Source organism: Choloepus didactylus, chromosome 13, assembly GCF_015220235.1.
Source record: "Choloepus didactylus isolate mChoDid1 chromosome 13, mChoDid1.pri, whole genome shotgun sequence".
Taxonomy (NCBI): domain Eukaryota; kingdom Metazoa; phylum Chordata; class Mammalia; order Pilosa; family Megalonychidae; genus Choloepus; species Choloepus didactylus.
Genome location: NC_051319.1, coordinates 51845653 through 51864754, shown reverse-complemented (window position 1 = coordinate 51864754; position 19102 = coordinate 51845653). Strand labels below are relative to the sequence as shown.

The window sequence follows — 19102 nt, the reverse complement described above, 5'->3', positions numbered from 1 at the left end:
CCTGGGATATTTCCTTTCCTTGTAGCACCAGGGTTATCCGGAGCATTTCAGCAATGGAAGAATTGACACTTTGATTCTTGTAATGAGGAACCATTAACCAGAAGCCTTTTGTAAGGGTGTAATTTCAAACTTCATTACAGACCGGGGCAGTCACACCACCCATTACTCAGGCAAATGTGCTTCTATTGTGACTCTCTACATTTTTAATGCACCTTGTTAGAATATTTATGAAACAGTATTGCCAGCAGAGGGCAACTGTCTTTGAAACATAGGGGTCACAATGATAATAACTGACAGGGTTTCACTGCAGGCAGCAGCTCCCCACTTGAGACTTTTCAGTTAAAAAAAATAAACGTTAAAGGTGTGTTCCAAAGTCTGAAATTCATTCTGATTTAGTTCTTATTACTAGCAAGGCACAGTAAATATGTGTACTTATGTCTCAGGAGTTTTAACATTTTAACATCAGAGTAAAGACCAAGTAACTAGCAAAATTCTACAAAGGAGAAGAGAATCAAAAACACTAATTGTGCTTCCTTTTATATGTCTATATTCTGGGAAAAGTGTGTGTTTGCATAGGTCAAACCTCAGTCTTGCCCATAGATTTGACCTCTCAAAAATATTTAAAGATCCCTGGCTTCCTAATTAAAAAAAAAAAAAAATAATAATAATACTGCACAATTTTGTTCTGCCCATGAACTATGCAGCAGTTTAGTTCAAAAGGGAAGCTACAGTCTAATAGACTCTAAGGTTAGGAGTTAGGAGACTTGGTTTTATATCTCACTCTGCATGGGGGAATTCCAAAGCATGGGATCCCTTGCCAGCCACTACCTTCCCACTGTTTTTAAGTGACCCTGGATCACTCTCTGGGAATGTCCAGAACTGTTCCTCTATCAGCAGCTCTGGGAGGTTACTGGCTGTCACATGATACATAGAAGGCTTGTAGGTTTTGGCCACAAAGAACTATATATATATAGCATTTTCTAAGAGGAGGGTTTGTTTCAGAGAATGATTAGTAATTATGACCTCAGGTAGTATACCTTCTCATTTTTCTCCAGTTATTTCTAATACTAAGATGTATAGCAGATTTTAGTTTCCTCTACATGTTAATGCAGAGGGAGCTATATTCTTAAATCTATGAAAAATACCCTAACTGTGTTCTGTTAATCTTCAAAAAATAGGCTATTTGAAGTGAAGGCCATTGATTGTATACTTTGGATAGATTGTATGATGTGTGAATATATCTCAATAAAACTGCTTTTTTAAAAAAAGTGAAGGGTTTTGTGAGGAAATATACACAGTTCAAAGGTTTATAGTGTGTCACAGATGATTTTTTCCTTAACACAATTCCCCTTTAATCTGGAGAGATTTAAATAGTTTCTTCCTCATGAGGTACTATTCTTTCCACCCCAAATTTGCTTTACATTATTGCTGTTTTAGTTATATATGTAATGAATATTTGTAAGCAAATCTAGATATCTACCCTAAGTCTATACTAATTGCTATAACAGGTATCCAAAAGGCATGTTCAAAGAAAGAAATGTCTCCAAACTTGTATTCTTTTCATTTTTGTCTTGAAGCAATTATGCTCATATAGTCACAATACTGTGATGATTACTTGGCAATACTGCACTGCTCCCCCACACCCTGGGAGATCAGCTTGTGCAGTGAGCTCTCTGGGGCAGCTTCCTGAAGAACCCACATAAATTCAGAGTTAAATATTTAAATAGCTGGTGTTTGATGGTTTTTGCATGGAACACTCACATCATTGCTGTGCATTCGAGACAGTATTTACACATTTAGAAACCACTTCCTTTAATTAAGTACTTACCTCTCCCACGCCCCCTTCGGGGGATACACATTAAAGTCCAAAACTTCTCTAGGCTGAGCATGGTCCATGGATGGGTTTTGTTAGTGACTTAAAACTTGGCATTAATTGCCAGTCCTTGAAAATTGGAAAAGTTCACTTTAAAAATCCAGATTTCTGGAGTTTTTTTTTTTTTAATGAGAGGATTTGGTACCACTGGCCCATAATCCCACTTGGCAAATGCCTGTACTCCCCAATCCCTCCTTCCCATTCCCTGCCCAGCAGCCCCTGGCAACATTGAATCCACAGCCTTTGTTTGCTCTTGAACATGTGAGCAGCCACAGTCAGAATGTGTACACCTACTCACCTGCCAATGCATTACACAACCTATTTAAGTTTTTGTGCTTCTAGATTTCCATTAAAAAGTGGGAATTATATCTGGCACCTGTCTTCCTTGAAAATGTTGACAAGTTAAAAATTAGCTTGAATTTTTAAGAGCATTACACATTAAAATTATTTTTTGCTATTTTAATTAGCACATTTTATTAAAATGATTTTGTTTCATGATTTAGGATTGACTCTTAGTACATGTCTGTTTCTTTAAATATGTTTTAAATGAATTTTTGTTTTACACATGTCTTTTTCTTAGAAAATTTCAGGCCAAGTGTAGAAGTCTGAAAACTAATGCTTACGTACATACTTTATGTATGCATTATATTTTTATCTACTTATGAATAAATTAATCCAGTTAATATGTTCTTAGCTCTCAGTGATTATAATAAAATTGCTTCTTTTTAACTTCTAAAAGCAAGTTTAGGATGAACCTAAAAACAAGGCACCATGTCTTGTGGATGTTAACTTGAGATGAATGGTTTGTCATTTCAGAATAAGGCAGGAGAATGATATGGTTGATTCAGCACCTCAGTGGGAAGCTGTATTAAGGAGACAAAAGGAAAAAAACCAGGCGGACCCCAACAACAGACGATCCAGACACAGATCTCGCTCGTATGTGAATTCTTTTTTTTTTATACCTTTATTTAGAAACACTGAGCTTGAGTAACATGTGGACGCTAGGGCAAAACAGACTTTGTTTTCTTGAGGTGTTCTAAACTGGTTTAGTTCATCCATGATTACCCCATTGTTTATTTGGCAGGTTGACCTTATGTTTGTGACATTCATTAACTGCATTTGAGGCTATGGAAGTTGGAGCACAGCCAAAACGAAATGTCACCAAAACAAGTCTATCAGAACCATATTTTTGCTTTGTTTTGTTGTTTTAACAAAAGCATACATTGGTCTCCTTTGTTTTGGAGTGTGGCTGTTGATGAGATACCTGCTGATTTTCTCCATTTGCGCCTGCTGAATTCTCTGAAGTCTTGTTCCAGATTGAACCAGATGTGCATATCTTCCTATCAAATTACCCTTTGTGAGCAGTAGCCAGTGTGTGATTCATTACATCTCAATGTTGGGATTTGTGTGCTCCTCCTGTTGCTAGGCAATGCCATGTGTAAGCACAATTACCCCATAATGGTGAGATTGCCAGTCCCCAAAATTCATTTTCTTTGAGCTGATAAAGTTTTTATATACATTTATGTAATTATAAATCTGTGCATCATCCAGCCTCCCACCCCACTCCCCAAAGCATAGCTTTTTGAAGTGAGAGAAGCAAAATACAGATCCCTTTGTTATCCTGGGTGGTTAGATGTCTGGCATTGATTACTTGTGGAAGGAGGATCAGTGTCTGAGATAATGAGGGTGGCGGAAAGATGTCAGTGAGTAGATGTGAAGACAGACTGTGTAGATAGGTGGGGTGTCCTGAGGGAGCCAGTCAGAAGAGTTCCAGGGAAAAGCTGTCAGTGCCAGGGAAGAGCTGTCAGTGCCAGCTCAGGTTAACGGAGGTCAGAGAGCACACCAGAGGGCACACCAGCACACTGTATGTCATTCTAAGGCACCCTTCTGAGTCAGATGCTTACCTCTTAATTAAATGTTACCCCAGAGGATGTTTTTGTTTTTATCATTAATACTATAATCAGTTAAAAAAAAAGTGCTGTTGGTTTCTTTTGTGATTTGCAAGTAATTTGCAGGGCACACCTTTATAGATTTATTTATTATTCCATAATGTTTTTCTTTTTTTGTTCTGGAAGTTACTTAGAATTTTCTTCAGTTTCAAGCAGAAGTTTATAAAACATTTTTTAAAGGGAGGTTTAGATATGAAGAATCAAGACCTCATTAAAGACAGATTAATGAACTCAAAGATCAGATCCAGTGTATTCATGGGTAAATCTATTGCCACCCATGCTTTTTGCTTTCCATGGAAACTTTTTCTATGAGGGATTTGTTATACACAAGGTTTGGTAACTTGATATTAACTCTTAAAACAGTATTCAGCTTTTCTAATAATTTCTAAAGCATTTTAAATTCAATTAATGCCAGTAATGAATTTCATTTATTTTTTAAAAAAGGGGAAATATAAAATAAAATTAGGAAAAATCCTACATATAAATTTTGGAGAAATGGCAAACCTATTTGAGGCAGTAGTAAGTAGATGGAATAATTCATTTTTAAATAAAATTGACAAATGGAATAATCCAAAGTTGGTTATTATAGTTACTACAATTCAATTATATGGGGGCCAAATATAGATGAACCTAGGAATTTAAGCAGTTTTAAAATTAAACTCCATTTACTAACCTAGAGAAAAAACTTTTTTTTTTAGTTGAAGTACTTTGAGGTCAAATTTATATACAGTAAAATGCTTTCATCTTAAGTATACGCTTCAGTGAGTTTGACAAATATATGCACAGTAGTCTATCATTCCAGTCAAGATAAAGAATATTTTCATCATCCAAAAACTTCAGTCATGCTCCTACTCAGTTCCTACTTCCCAGAGGCAACCTCTGTGCTGAGTTATACTATCATAGGTAAGTTTTTTTCTCTTCTTCAACTTCATGTAAGTGGAGTTTTACAATATGTGGCCCTTTAAAAACTGGCTTCTTTCACTCAATATAATGTTTGTGAGATTCATCCATGTTGTTGTGAGAATGAATGGTTATTTTTAATTTTTGAGTAATAGTCCTTTGTATGAATATGCCACAATTTGTTTATCCATTTTCCTCTGGATGGACATTTGGATTGTTTCTAGTTTTTCCTATTGTGTTAAAATCTGCTACAGACATTCTGAACAAGTATATCTGTGGAGATATGTTACATTTTTGCCTTGGGTAAATACCTAGGAGTGGAATCTTTGGGTTAGAAGGTATTTTGCATGCTTAATTTTGTAAGGAACTACCAAACTCATTTCCTCATCTTGTCAATATTTGGTTTTGTCAGTCTTTTTTTAATTTATTTTTTTTATTGAGATTGTTCATGTACCATACAATTATCCAGAGATCCAAAGTGTACAATCAGTTACCCATGGTACCATCATTCAGCTGTGTATCCATCACCACAATTAATTTTTTTTCAAATTTTAGAACATTTTCATTACTCCAGAAAAGAAATAAAGACACACAAAAAAAGGAAACTCAAATCCTCCCATACCCCTAACCACCCTCCTCCATTATTGATTCATAGTTTTGGTATAGTACATTTGTTACTGTTGATGAAAGAATGTTAAAATACTACTAACTGTAGTATATAGTTTACAGTAGGTATATTTTTTTCCTACATGCCCCTCTATTATTACTTTCTAGTTATAGTGTCACACATTTGTTCTAGTTCATGAGAGAGATTTCTGATATTTGTACAGTTAATCACGGACATTGTTCACCACAAGATTCACTGTTTTATACATTCCCATCTTTTAACCTCCAACTTTCCTTCTGGTTACATACATGACTCTAAGCTTCCCCTTTCCACCACATTCACACACCATTCAGCACTGTTAGTTATTCTCACAATGTGCTACCATCACCTCTGTCCATTTTCAAATGTTTCAAGTTCACCCTAGTTGCACATTCTGCTCATAATAAGCAACTGTTCCCCATTCTTTAGCCTTGTTCTATATCCTGGTAACTTATATTTCATGTCTATGAGTTTATATATTATAATTAGTTCATATCATTGAGACCCTGAAATATTTGTCCTTATTTGTCTGTCTTATTTCACTCAATATAGTGCTCTCAAGGTTTCTTTGACCCATTTTTTTTTAAGATGGTTTTGTTCACACACCATACATTCCATCCTAAGTAAACAATCATTGGTTCCCTGTATTGTCACATATGTATATATTCAGCACCATCACCACTATCTATATAAGGACATCTCCATTTCTTCCACAAAGAAAGAGGAAGTGTCAAAGAAGATAGAGGGACAAAAGAAAATGAAAAAAGAAAGAGAGAGAAAAAAAACACGATAGCTAGAAAGCAACAGAGGGAAAGTTAGCATTAAACTAAAGTGGAATAAAGAGTCAGACAACATCTCCAATGCCAGGAGTCCCATACCCTTCCCCTATGTACCCCCCACCCCCACCATATGCATTTAGCTTTGGTATATTGCCTTTGTTATATTAAAGGGAGCATAATACAATGTTTCTGTTAATTATAGTCTCTAGTTTGCACTGATTGTATTTCCCCCCCAATCCCACCCTGTTTTTAACATCTTGCAATGTTGACATTCATTTGTTCTATCTCATGTAAAAACATATTTGTACCTTTTATTACAATCGTTGAGCACTGTAGGTTTCACTAAGTTATACAGCCCCAGTCTTTATCTTTCCTTTTTTGTTCTGGTGTCCCACATGGTCCAACCTTCCTTTTTCAACTGTGCTAACAGTCATCTTTGTTCAGTGTACTTACATTGCTGTGCTACTGTCTCCCAAAATTGTTTTCCAAACCTCTCACTCCTGTCTTTTCCTTTCTGTCTGCAGTGCTTCCTTTAGTGTTTCCTGTAGAGCAGGTATCTTGTTCACAAACTCTGTCATTGTCTGTTTGTCAGAGAATATTTTAAGCTCTCCCTTATATTTGAAGAACAGTTTTGCCGGATGTAGGATTCTTGGCTGGTGGTTTCTCTCTTTCAGTATCTTAAATATATCACCCCACTTCCTTCTTGCCTCCATGGTTTCTACTGAGAAATCCACAGAGTCTTATCAAGCTTCCTTTGTATGTGATGGATTGCTTTTCTCTTGCTGCTTTCAGGATTCTCCCTTCATCTTTGATGTTTGATAATCTGATTATTAAGTGTCTTGGCATAGGTCTATTCAGATCTATTTTGTTTGGGGTACTTTGTCAGTTTTTTTAATTTTAGCTATTCTAGTACTCTTGACCCTTGTGATTTCAATTAGAATTTCCCTTATGATTCATGTGTTTATTGGTTACTCATATATCTTCATTTCTAAAGTGTCTGTTGAAATCTTTGCCCATTTTAAAATTGGGTTGTTGGTCTTTTTTATTATTTATTTGTAGGAATTCTTTAAATAGTCTGGCTAGAAGTCCTTTTTTCAGATATGTGTATTGGGAATCCTTTCTCCCAGGCTGTGGTTTGCCTTTTCATGTTCTTAACATTGTTTTCTTGTTGAACAGACATTTTTAATTTTGGTTAAGGGCAATATATCATTTTTTATCATTTACAGTTAAGGTTTTTGTGTCTTAAGGAATATTTACCTGCCCCAAGGTCACAAAGATATTCTCAGATTTTTTTTCTAGCAGTTTTATAGATTTTGCTTTTATGTTTCAGACTGTAGTCCATCTCAAATTAATTGTTGTGTATGTATGAGGTAAAGACTGAGAGATTAAGTTTTTTCCATATGTTTATCCAGTTACTCCAGTACTGTTTATGGAAAAGACTCTTCTCTTTGAAATGCCTTGGGGTCTTTGTTGAAAATCACTTGACTGCTAATAGTGGGCCAATTTTGTTCCATTGCTCTGTTTGTCTATCCCTAAGCCATCATGCTTGACGAGGTTACTATGGTCTTAAAATCAGGTAGTGTAAATTCTCCCACTTTGTCCTCCTTTTTTCAGTACTGTTTTAGCTATTTTGGGTTCTATACATTTCTATATAAATTTTCAAGTCAGCTTTCAGTTTCTAATTTTCCAAAAGTATAGGCTTTAGATTAGGTTTACATTGAATCATAGATCAATCTTGAGAAAATTGGTATCTTACTCATCCATTTGACTTCTTTAAGCAATAATAATACTGCATTTATTTTGTTAAATTTAATCCTAAATATGTTATATTTTTAATGCTATTGAATGGTCATTTTAAAAAATTTTGTTTTCCAATTGTTTTTTAATATATACGAAAACAAATAATTTTTATTATTATCATGTTATTCTGCCAACCTGCACAGTTGTTAAATTTGTATTAGCTATAGAAACTTGCCTTTTGAGGGGATTGATTTCTTAGGATTTTCTATATTAATAATCATACTGTTTGTGAATAAAGACAGTTTTCTTGGTTTATTTCTAATCTTTATGCCTTTTGTTTCTGTTTCTTCCCTTATTATACTGGCTAGATCTTCCAGTACAATGTTGAATTACAGTGTTGAATAGAGGTGGTAAGAAAGCAGACATCCTAATCTTCCCTTTATTAGCAGGAAAGCATTCAACATATCACATTAAGTGTGATGCTAGCTATAAGATTGAGGAAGTTCCCTGTTTTTGCTATGAGTCAGCTTTTTTTTTTTTTTAAACATGAATGGGTTTTGAAATTTGTTGTAAGCTTTTCAGCATCTCACTGAGGCAGTTTTGCATGGTTTTTCTTCTTTATTTTGTTGGTAGAGGAATTACGTTGACTTACCTTTGAATGATAATACATCTTTGCATTCCTAGGATAAAATCTGAAGGTGATGATATATTATCCTTTTTATATTTTGCTGGATTCTATTTGGTATTATTTTGTTACAGTTTTTTTTCTATATTCATGAGGAATGTTATGTCTTTGTCAGGTTTTTGGTAACAGAGTTATACTGGTTATAAGAAATAATTTGAAAAGTATTCCTTCCTCCTCTGTTTTCTGAAAGACTTTGTATAAAATGGGTATTATTCCTCCCTTAAATATTTGATGTAATTCATCACCAAAACCATCTCTACCTGGAATTTTCTTTGTTTATAAACTCGATTTCTTTCTTTTTTTTTATTTTTTACTTTTTTTAATAATTCAATTTTATTGAGATATATTCACATACCATGCAGTCATACAAAGTGTACGATCAATTGTTCACAGTACCAGCATATAGTTGTGTGTCCATCACCAAAATTAATTTTTGAACATTTTCATTACCACATACACAAAAGTAATAAGAATAAAAATTAAAGTGAAAAAGAACAAGTAAAGTAAAAAAGAGCACTGGGTGTTTTTGTTTTGTTTTGTTTTGTTTTGTTTTGTTTTGTTTTTGCCCCCGTTTTTCTCCTCATCCATCCATACACTGGACAAAGGGGAGTATGATCCACATGGCTTTCCCAATCACATTGTCACCCCTCATAAGCTACATTGTTATACAATCGTTTTCAAGATTCAGGGGTTCTGTGTTGTAATTTGATAGTTTCAGATATTTACTGCTAGCTATTCCAAGTCATTAGAACCTAAAAAAGGGTTATCTATATTGTGCATAAGAGTGCCCACCAGAGTGACCTCTCAGCTCCTTTTGGAATCTGTCAGCCACTGAAACTTATTTCATTTCATTTCACATCCCCCTTTTGGTCAAGAAGATGTTCTCCATCCCATGATGCCAGGTTCAGATTCCTCCCCGGGAGTCATATTCCACACATTGCCAGAGGGATTTATACCCCGGGGTGTCAGATCCCACGTAGTGGGGAGGGCAGTGATTTCATCTGCCAAGTTGGCTTAGCTAGAGAGAGCCACATCTGAGCAACAAAGAGGCATTCGGGAGGGGGCTCTTAGGCACAACCATAGGGAGGCCTAGCCTCTCCTTTGCAGCAACCGTCTTCCCAAGGGTAAAACCTGTGGTAGAGGGCTCAACCCATCAAACCACCAGTCCCCTATGTCTGTGGTCATGTTAGCAACCATCGAGGTGGGGAAGCCCAACTCCCCTGCATTCTCCCCCAGCAATGTTCACATTAATGGTAGCATATAATATTTCTCTTTTTGTGCCTGGCTTATTTCACTCAGCATTATGTGTTCAAGGTTCATCCAAGTTGTCATATGTTTCATGACATCATTCCTTCTTACTGCTGCGTAGTATTCCATTGTGTGTATATACCACATTTTATCCTCTCATCTGTTGAAGGACATTTGGGTTGTTTCCATCTCTTGGCAATTGTGAATAATGCTGCTACGAACATTGGCGTGCAGATATCTGTTCGTGTCACTGCTTTCAGATCTTCCGGGTATATACTGAGAAGTGCAATTGCTGGATGGAAGGGTAACTCTATATCTAGTTTTCTAAGGAAGTGCCGGGCTGACTTCCAGAGTGGCTGAACCGTTATGCAGTCCCACCAACAATGAATAAGAGTTCGAATTTCTCCACATCCTCTCCAGCATTTGTAGTTTCCTGTTTGTTTAATGGCAGCCATTCTAATTGGTGTGAGGTGGTATCTCATTATGGTTCAATTTCTTTAACAGATACAGTGATTTTCAGATTTTCTACTTGTTATGTGTAGATTTTAGTAATTTGTGTTTTTAAAAGAATTTGTTCATTTTAAGTTGTCAATTGTTTTAGCAAAAAATTTGTCCATAATAATCTTTATTATCCTTTTAACATCTGTGATATGTTGTGATACCACCTTTTCATTTCTGATATTGGTGATTTATGGCAACTTTGGATTTTGTTTATTTTCTCTGTTGTATGTTGTCTATATCATTGATGCTCTTTATTATTTTCTTCTTTCTATTTATTTTGTGTTTATTTGCTCTTTTCATCTTTTATCCTGATTTCAAATCAGATGACACTGATTTTAAACTTTTCTAATGTTAGCATAAAGCTATAGATTTCCAAGTCCTGCATTAGCTATATCTCATATATTTTGATAAGTGTTTTCCTTATCATGCAATTCAAAATAATTTCTAATTTCCCTTCTGATTTCTTTGGTCATGGATTGTTTAGTAGTGTGCTGATTAATTTCTAAAGATTTGGGGGGTGGGGGAGTTTCTCAATATCTTCTTATTATTGATTTTTAATTTAATTCCATTACATTAAATAAACAACTCTAAGATTTTAATCTTTTGAAATTTATTGAGACTTGTCTTTATTGGTGAATTATCTGGTGGACTTGGAAAGAATGAGCATTCTTAGTCCTTTGGTGTACTCTATAAAATGTCAAATAGGTCAAGCCATCTGATAGTGTTTTTTTCAGATCTTCTCTGTTTTTTTCTGCTTTCTTTGTCTCCTTTTCAGTCACTGAGAAGGGGATATTAAAAATCTCCAACAATTCTTATGGGTTTGTCCATTTCACTCTTTAGTTGTGTCAGTTTTTGTTTCAAGTTATTTTGAAACTCTTAGTAAGTGCATACATATTTATGATTATTTTTTCTTCCTGATGAATTGCCCATTTTTTCATTATGAAATTTGCTCTTTTTTTCTGGTAATACTCCTGTTTTGTCCACTACATGTTTATGTATGTGTACATGTACATATATATGTATGTATTTTGTGATATTTAAATATATACACATATGTATGCATGTATACAGATAAATAGCTACTACAGTTTTCTCACGCTTTTGTGCATGGTATATCCTTTCAGTTCTTTTAAGTCAAACTATGTCTTTTTATTTAAAGCCCAACTCTTGTAGACAGCATATAGTTTGTCTTTTTTTTTTTTTTAATCCAGTCTGACAGTCTCTACCTTGTTAAGTTAACAGTTTAGTCTATTTACAGTTAAGATAAATAGTTTGGGGTTTAAGTCTATCATCCTGCTCTTTTGCCTGTTATTTCTGTTTTTTGTTAGTTTGTTCCTGTTTCTGTTACTTTCTTTTGTGATAATTCAATGTTTTTTTTGTATTCCATTTTACTTTCTCTATTTCTTAGCCATTACTTTTTATTATTTTTTACTTTTGCGTGGTTGCTCTATGACTTACAGTATGCATCCTTGACTTATCAGAATAGTTTAGGATTCATATGGTAACATTTTACAAAAATTTAGAAACCTTGAAAGTGTAGTTCCATTTTTCTCCTTGCCTGTCCTTTGTGTAATTGCTATATATTTTATGATTGTATGACAGAAACCCCAACATGCAAAATGATTGAAAAATATGATAGATATGATAAAATATGATAGAAAAATATCTATCGTGTAACTACAATGTTATCTTTGCTTAAACAATGAGTTGTTTTTTAAATTAAGAAAAGAGGAAGAAAAGCTATATATTTATTGTGGTAGGTCGAATAATGGTCCCCTAAAGATGTCTGTGTGTTCAACTCCATAACTTGTGATGAATGTGCTATGTTATATGGCAAGAGGAAAACAAGATTGCTAATCAGCTGACCTTCAGATAGGAAGATTATCCAGGATTATTCAGGTGGGCCAATGCAATTACAGGAGTCCTTAAAAGTAGAAGAGAAGGCAGAGTGATGCAATTTGAGAAGGACTTAACCTGCCATTGCATGCTTTGGAGATGGAGGAAGGGGTCCATAGAACAAGGAAATGTAGTCAGCCTCTAAAGCTGGAAAAGGCAAGGAAATGGTTTTTCCCCTAGAGCCTCCAGAAAGGAACACAGCCCTGTCAACACCCTGGTTTTACCCAGTGAGACCCGAGTCAGAGGTCTGACCTACAGAACTGTAAGATAATCAATTTGTGCCATTTTAAACCACTAAATATGGTGATTTGTTATTGCAGCAATAGAAAACGAATACAGATACCCACATATTTACCATTACCGGTGTGCTTGATTCCTTCCTACACATCTGAATTTCCACCTGGAATCATTTTCCCTCCTTTAGCATTTGGAGTACAAGTCTATAGATGACAAATTGTCTCAGCTTTATTTTGTATGAAAATGTCTCTTTTACTAGGTATGGAATTCTGGTTGATAGATTTTTTCTTTTACACTTTAAAGATATGGTTCTGCTGTCTTCTGACTTCAGCCTTTATTCTGTAGGCACTGTAGGTAATGCATCTTTTTTTCTATAGCTACTTTTAAGATTTTTTTCTGTATCTTTGGCTTTCAGCTGTTTGACTATGATGTGGCTAAGTGTGGTTTTCTTTGTATGTATATTTCTTGTTTGTGCAATTTGTTGTTTTTCACGAAATTTGAGGAATTTTTGAACATTGTTTTTCACATTTGTTTTTTGACCAACTTGTCTTCTCCTTCTGAGCATCCAATTACATATATGCTAGAGCACTTGATACTGTCCCAAAAAACTCAGGCTCTGTTCATTTTTTAAAATCTTTTTTTCCTCTATTCTTTTTCCCCCTCTGTATTGATTTCTGGCACCGTTGTGGTCTGAGAAGATATTTTGTATGATTTCAGTATTTTAAAATTTATTAAGATGTGAGTTGTTGCCTAACATATGGTCTATCAATGTTCAACTTCAGAAGTATGTGTATTGTGTTGTTGTTGTGTGGAGTGTTCTATATATGTTCATTAGGTCTAATTGGTTTACAGTGATGTTCAAGTCCTCTCTTCCTTTATCTTCTACACAATGTTTTATCAATTATTGAAACGCTCCATGTATTTGGAGCTCTCTTATGAAGCGCATGTATTTTTATAATCATTATATCTTCTCTCTGACTTGAACCTTTTATCAATATGTAATATACCCTCTGTGTCTCCTGTAGTCTTTTCTCTCTTAACGTCTATTGTGTATGAGAATAATATAGCCAATATGTTTCTCTTTTGATTGCTGTTTGCATAGAATATTTTTCCACACTTTTACTTTCAACCTCTTTGTTATCTTTGCACCTAAAGTGAGTCTCTTGTAGACAGCATGTAGATGGCTTGTGCTTTTTCATCCAGTCTGCCTTTTTGGTATTTAGTTGCTGTTTTGTAGTGTACTATTTTGTTTCCCTTCTTCTTTCCTTTTCTTTTTCTTTTTTAGTTATTTTCTTAGTGGTTATTTTTGTAAATAAAACGGTCATCTTAAATAACAACTTAGGTTGATAGTACCAACCTAGTTTTGGTAGTGTTGAAATTTTCTAATTCTGTTTAACTGTGCCCCTCCCCAATTATATTGTTAGTGTCTCAGAGTAAATTTTTATACATTGTCTATCCATTCATGCAGTTTTATAATGTTTTTTAAAACATATTTTCATGTTAAATCATATTTGGGGGAAAACAAAAGTATAATAATACAGGATTTTATATTTACCCATGAATTTACCTTTATCAGTGTTCTTTATTTCTTCTTATGGCTTCAGGTTACTGTCTTGTGTTATTTTGTTTCAGCCTCAAGGATTCCCTTTCACGTTTCTTATAGGAGAGTTCTTCTGGCAATGAACTCTTCAACTTTTATTTACTTGTAAATGTCTGAATTTCTCTGCTATTTTTAAAAGATAATTTTGCCAGATACAGAACTCTCGGTTGACAGTTCTTTTATCCAAGGATTTAAATATGCCATCCCACTGTTTTCTGACCTCCATGGTTTCTTTTGATAAATCTGCTATTAATATTATTGGAGATCTCTTGTATGTGACAAGTTGCTCTCTCTTGCTGCTTTCGAAATCCTCAATTTGCTTTGGAATTTGATAATTTCGTGTAATATGTCTTGGTATAGATATCTTAGAGTCTATTCTGCTTGGAGTTGATTGAGCTACTGAATGTGTATATTAAAGTCTCTCATCAGATTGGGGAAGCTTTCAGCCATTATTTCTTCAAGTGCTTCTTCTGTGTCTTTTTCTCCCTCTTGGCCTTCTAGGACTCCAGTGGTGTTTATGTTGCTAAGCTTGATGCTGTCTCAAAGGTCCTCCAGGCTCTGTTCAACTTCTTCATTATTTATTCATTCTGCTCCTCACACTAGATCATTTCTATTATCAACAATCTTTAGTCAGATCCAACCTGAAGCCTTCCCTATCTTCCATTAGAAAGCTTTAACCCTTCTCTGCCTGCCTTTGAGTTTCTGCCAAATGCCAAAGAAGGTGGTTTACTTCATTGCTCTGAATAAATTGCCTTTGTATGTTTGCATTTGCTGTGTATGATGATTAAGTTCATATATCAACTTGGAGAGGTAATCATGTCCAGTTGTTTGGTCACACACTGGCCTTGTTATTGCAAAACTTATGTGACGCAGCGAAATCAGTGCTCAGAAGAAAATTTATACCTCAATATGCCAGACTTGGGGCAGGTGACGAGCCACGGGGTCGCTGGGCTGCACCAGGAGGTTGGCGAGCTCCTCCAGGTTCCCGCCACAGAAGGGCGGCAGCTGCCCACCGTGGTGCTCAGAGGACTTGGGGGCTGGGAGTCTTGTTCTCTCTCTGCTGTGTTGCCTCGCCACCCCTCAGGCTTCGCGGGCAGGACACCATGGCTCTGCAGGACCTAGTGGGTGGGAGGAGCTGTGCCCCTCAGGCATGGCTTCACGGCGGTGCCCGGGTAGTGCCTCACCTCGAGCAGGGCTCCTCTATTCTTGTTAATCTTGATAATTTCTATTGACTGTTTTCAACTCACCATCAACCTTTTTTTTTCTATAGGGTACAATCTGCTATTAAGCCCACTCAGTGAACTTTTCATTTCAGATCTTGTACTTTCCTGTTTCTAGAATTTCAATTTTTTTTAATACTTTCCATTTCTCTGCTGAGATTTCTTATCTCACTTAGTGTGTCCTTTAAATTATTATACATATTTATAAAAGCTGTTTTAAAGTCCTTGTCTACCAATTCTCCCACCTGGATCTTCTCAAAGTCTGTTTCTATTGACTGCTATTTACTTTTCTAGATTATGGTTACGTTTTCTTGCTGTTCTCCATGTCTGGTAATTTTTTATTGTATGCTGGAAACTTTAGATGATATATTGTAGGAAATCTGCACTATGTTGCCTTCCTTCAAAGAGTATCAAATTAGCAGTCAACTACTCTGAAATTGCCGTGATGTTATCAGGTTTGGTTTTGCTTTGTTTGGGTGGGACTTTTTAGATTTTGTCATTGTCCTATGTTGTGTTCTTTACTTTAGTTGGTCATTCTTCCAAAAACATGGCCTTCCTGGAGTCTACACTGAATGTTCAAGGTACTCAGCACGGTTTCTCCAGTTTGACTGAGTCAGAACTTTATCTCCTAGCACTTCACAATCTCTGATATCTCTTGCTTATGGATAGCTTTTGTGCAGTGAAGGTACTCAGCTCATGTCTTAAGGAAACCCTCCATGCAGACTTCTGGAGCCCACTAGAGCAGCCCTCCTTTTTCTGTTATCCTGCCCTGTAAATTTCAGCCTCCTCAACAGCCGCATTTTCTGATCTCTGCCTCCTCAGCTCTGGGAGACTGTGTTTTCCTCAAGCCTCATCTCCTTGGACCATGCTGGGAAATATGCCTCCAGGCAGAAAACTAACAGAAATGGTTGGCTTGCCTTCTCTCAAGTATCGTAGAAGTGTGTTGCCTGTTGTCCATATGTCTGAAAGCAGTTGCTTTGTATATTTTGTTTCATTTTATAGTTGTTGAGGATGGGAAGTTTCATCTGATACCAATTACTTTGTGTAATGGTCAGAAGCAGAAGTTCAGGATACTTTTGAGGTACAGCAGTATATTTAAATTGGGTATTGATTCTGTCAGATCAACTGAAATCAGAAAGACATCTAACAGTGCTTTAAATTTAAAAACCTATTTAAACTTTCCTTTTAATCATATATACTTGATTAGAAAATCAGATCAGATAGAGGGTAGAGTTTGTGATGGTTGGGGTTGGGTTGGGAAAGGGTTTTCACATTTTACTCAATACATTTTTTAAGTTTTTACAAGCATATATTACTTTAATGTTTACAAATATTTTCAAACAAACTGTCTTGGTTTGCTGTAACAGAATACCACAAACTGGGTGGCTTAAAACAACAGAAATTTTTGTTTCACAGCTCTAGGGTCTAGAAGTCCAAATCACCATGTTGGTAGAGCCACAGGTCCTGAGGTCTGTAGGATTCTGGCAGCAGCTTTCTGGCAATCTAGGGCATAACTCAATCTCTACTTCTGTCACATGGCCATTTTTTTTCTGCTTCTCTCCTACTGTGTCCAAAATTCTTCTCTTTATAAAGACACCAGTGATATTGGGTTAGGAACCACTCTAATCCAATTTGACCTCATCTTAACTAATAATAGCTTCAGAGATCTATTTCCAAATAGGATCACATTCATTGGTGAGAGACTAAGACTTGAACACATCTATATGTGGGACACAATTCAATCCATAAGACAAACCATGAAGGATTTAGTAAATGTTTGGGATGACTTTGTAACTGAACTTGATTGATTAATGATATAGCTGATACGGTCAAAGTGCAGATAAGATAGGAAAAAATGCATTTGTGAGAAGAGGAGTTAATTCAAAATTTTCTCTGGCTGTTGAGTGAAAAGCAGATTGAGAAGGAGTAGGAATGGAATCAGGAAAAGCAATTAGAAAACTTGCAGTAGTACAGGTGAGAGATGCAAGCTTTGGCTTGGAAGAGGGAGGAAGTAGTTGAAATCAGTAATAGATAAATACACATTTTGGAAGTAGAGCCAACAGATTTGTAGTGTCTGAGGAATCATGGATGATTTTTGGAATTTGGCCTGAACAACTGGGTGGGTGGCATGCTGTTTTTCTGAGATTGGAAGGGATGGGTGGGCATGAGTGGAGGGAAAGAATGAAGACTTTAGCTTTAGACTTGTTAGGTTTAAGATGCCAACTAGGAAATCAAGTGGAAATGTCAAGAAGGCAATGGATATATCTTATCCATTAAGTATTGTGTTATATTTCTACAAGACGGTGGATTAGTTTACATAAAACAAAAACAAAGTAGGCTCTGAATTTTATTTGCTCTATGATGCCAAAATCTGACGTTTATTCACAATTAAGGAAATACCTGCTAGTTGCAGTCATCACATTTCTGCTTGCATTCTGGGACTACCAATTTTAGCTTATTATCTAATCCCCAAGAGCTTCTAGTTCCTCATCTGTACAACAGAGATAATACTGCCCTTATACTATTTTGCAGAATATTAAATGAGATCACTTATGTCAAGTATCTGTGACATAATGAATACTCACAGTGGCAGTTACTGTTATTAGTAAGTTCTGCAAGGATTGATTAGTTTATCTCTAGAAACACTACAAGGTGTTTGCTTTTTTTTTTTAATCTTAAGAGAGGCAAGGATATGAAGAGTAGAGTGGGACCAACTTATATAAAGTCCTTTAAAAATTAGAATTTAGTTCTGTGAGAATTTAGGAACCACTGTATCTTTGTTTAAAAGTGGGAACTTGGCTAGAGCAGCATTTGAGGAAAGTAATTAAAATTTATTCTTCAGATCTATGTCTGTTTCACATTTTAGATATACAGTAAACCACTTATCTGTCAATTAACATCATATTCTTGAATTCCTACTGCAATGTATATGAATTGCCCATATCAAGGTATCCACCAGGATCAGAATGTTATGATCCATTGTAACATTCTGTTTTTTTTTTTAAATCCTCAGTAAGAGCTATAAAATTGTTTTCATTGTTATCCATGTTTATTAAATACCAGAGACATATAGTATTATAGAATGCAAAACCCCTCTCTCCTAAAAAACATTAAGTGGAAATATGATGGATTTCATCTAGCAAAACATTAAGTAGTGCTTCTGTCTAATAAATTTTTCAGCTACCTTGCCTTGACATTCATGTTTAACATCATTAGAAAATAAAAGCTTAGATGAAACTGCTTTTCTACCTGGGTGTCACTGTGATATCTGGAAGAGGCAGTGAAGTTACAGCAACAGTTTTGGTGCTTTCAGCTTGCCTGCTTGGAAAAGTCTCAAGCTCCCTCTAGTGGTCATATGTATGTCATATTATTTTTATTGAAAAATAATAAAGTGGAGTTATGTTCCCAGTTAAACACAAAACAGAAATCTGGTGCGTGAGGTAAAGATTTAACATGAAGCTTATGGATATGATTCCTGAGCTATTTTCAGTAATTAAGTTGTTGGGGCTTAGTGGCTTCCCAGTGTTTCAATATTTGGGGGGGGGGGGAGTAGAAGGAAGGGCAGGATAAGACTAACTCTTCCATCCACTAATTATATTTATTCTGACCTCTCAGGAATATGACAAAGAATTACTGATATATTTTTTAAGTGCTTTGAATTCTTTAAACGAAGATGTTTTGTAAACTTTTAGTTTTCTTATGTATCTTCAACTCTAAATTTCCTTTTAGAGCAGTGATCAGTATAAAGATCACATAGATAATAAAATTCAAATGCTGTCATATGTTTTATTTTATTCTTCATATAATATCATGTGTGAAATGAATTAT

General features: G+C 35.4%; 1 protein-coding gene across 1 annotated transcript in view; it reads left to right on the top strand.

Annotated features, from left to right (window-relative positions):
• Positions 1-19102, top strand: part of EPB41L4A (erythrocyte membrane protein band 4.1 like 4A) — a 295867-nt gene that overhangs the window by 267783 nt on the left and 8982 nt on the right. Inside the window, 1 exon segment of the mRNA XM_037801670.1 lies at positions 2690-2809. Within this exon segment, the coding sequence (XP_037657598.1) occupies positions 2690-2809 (120 nt within the window).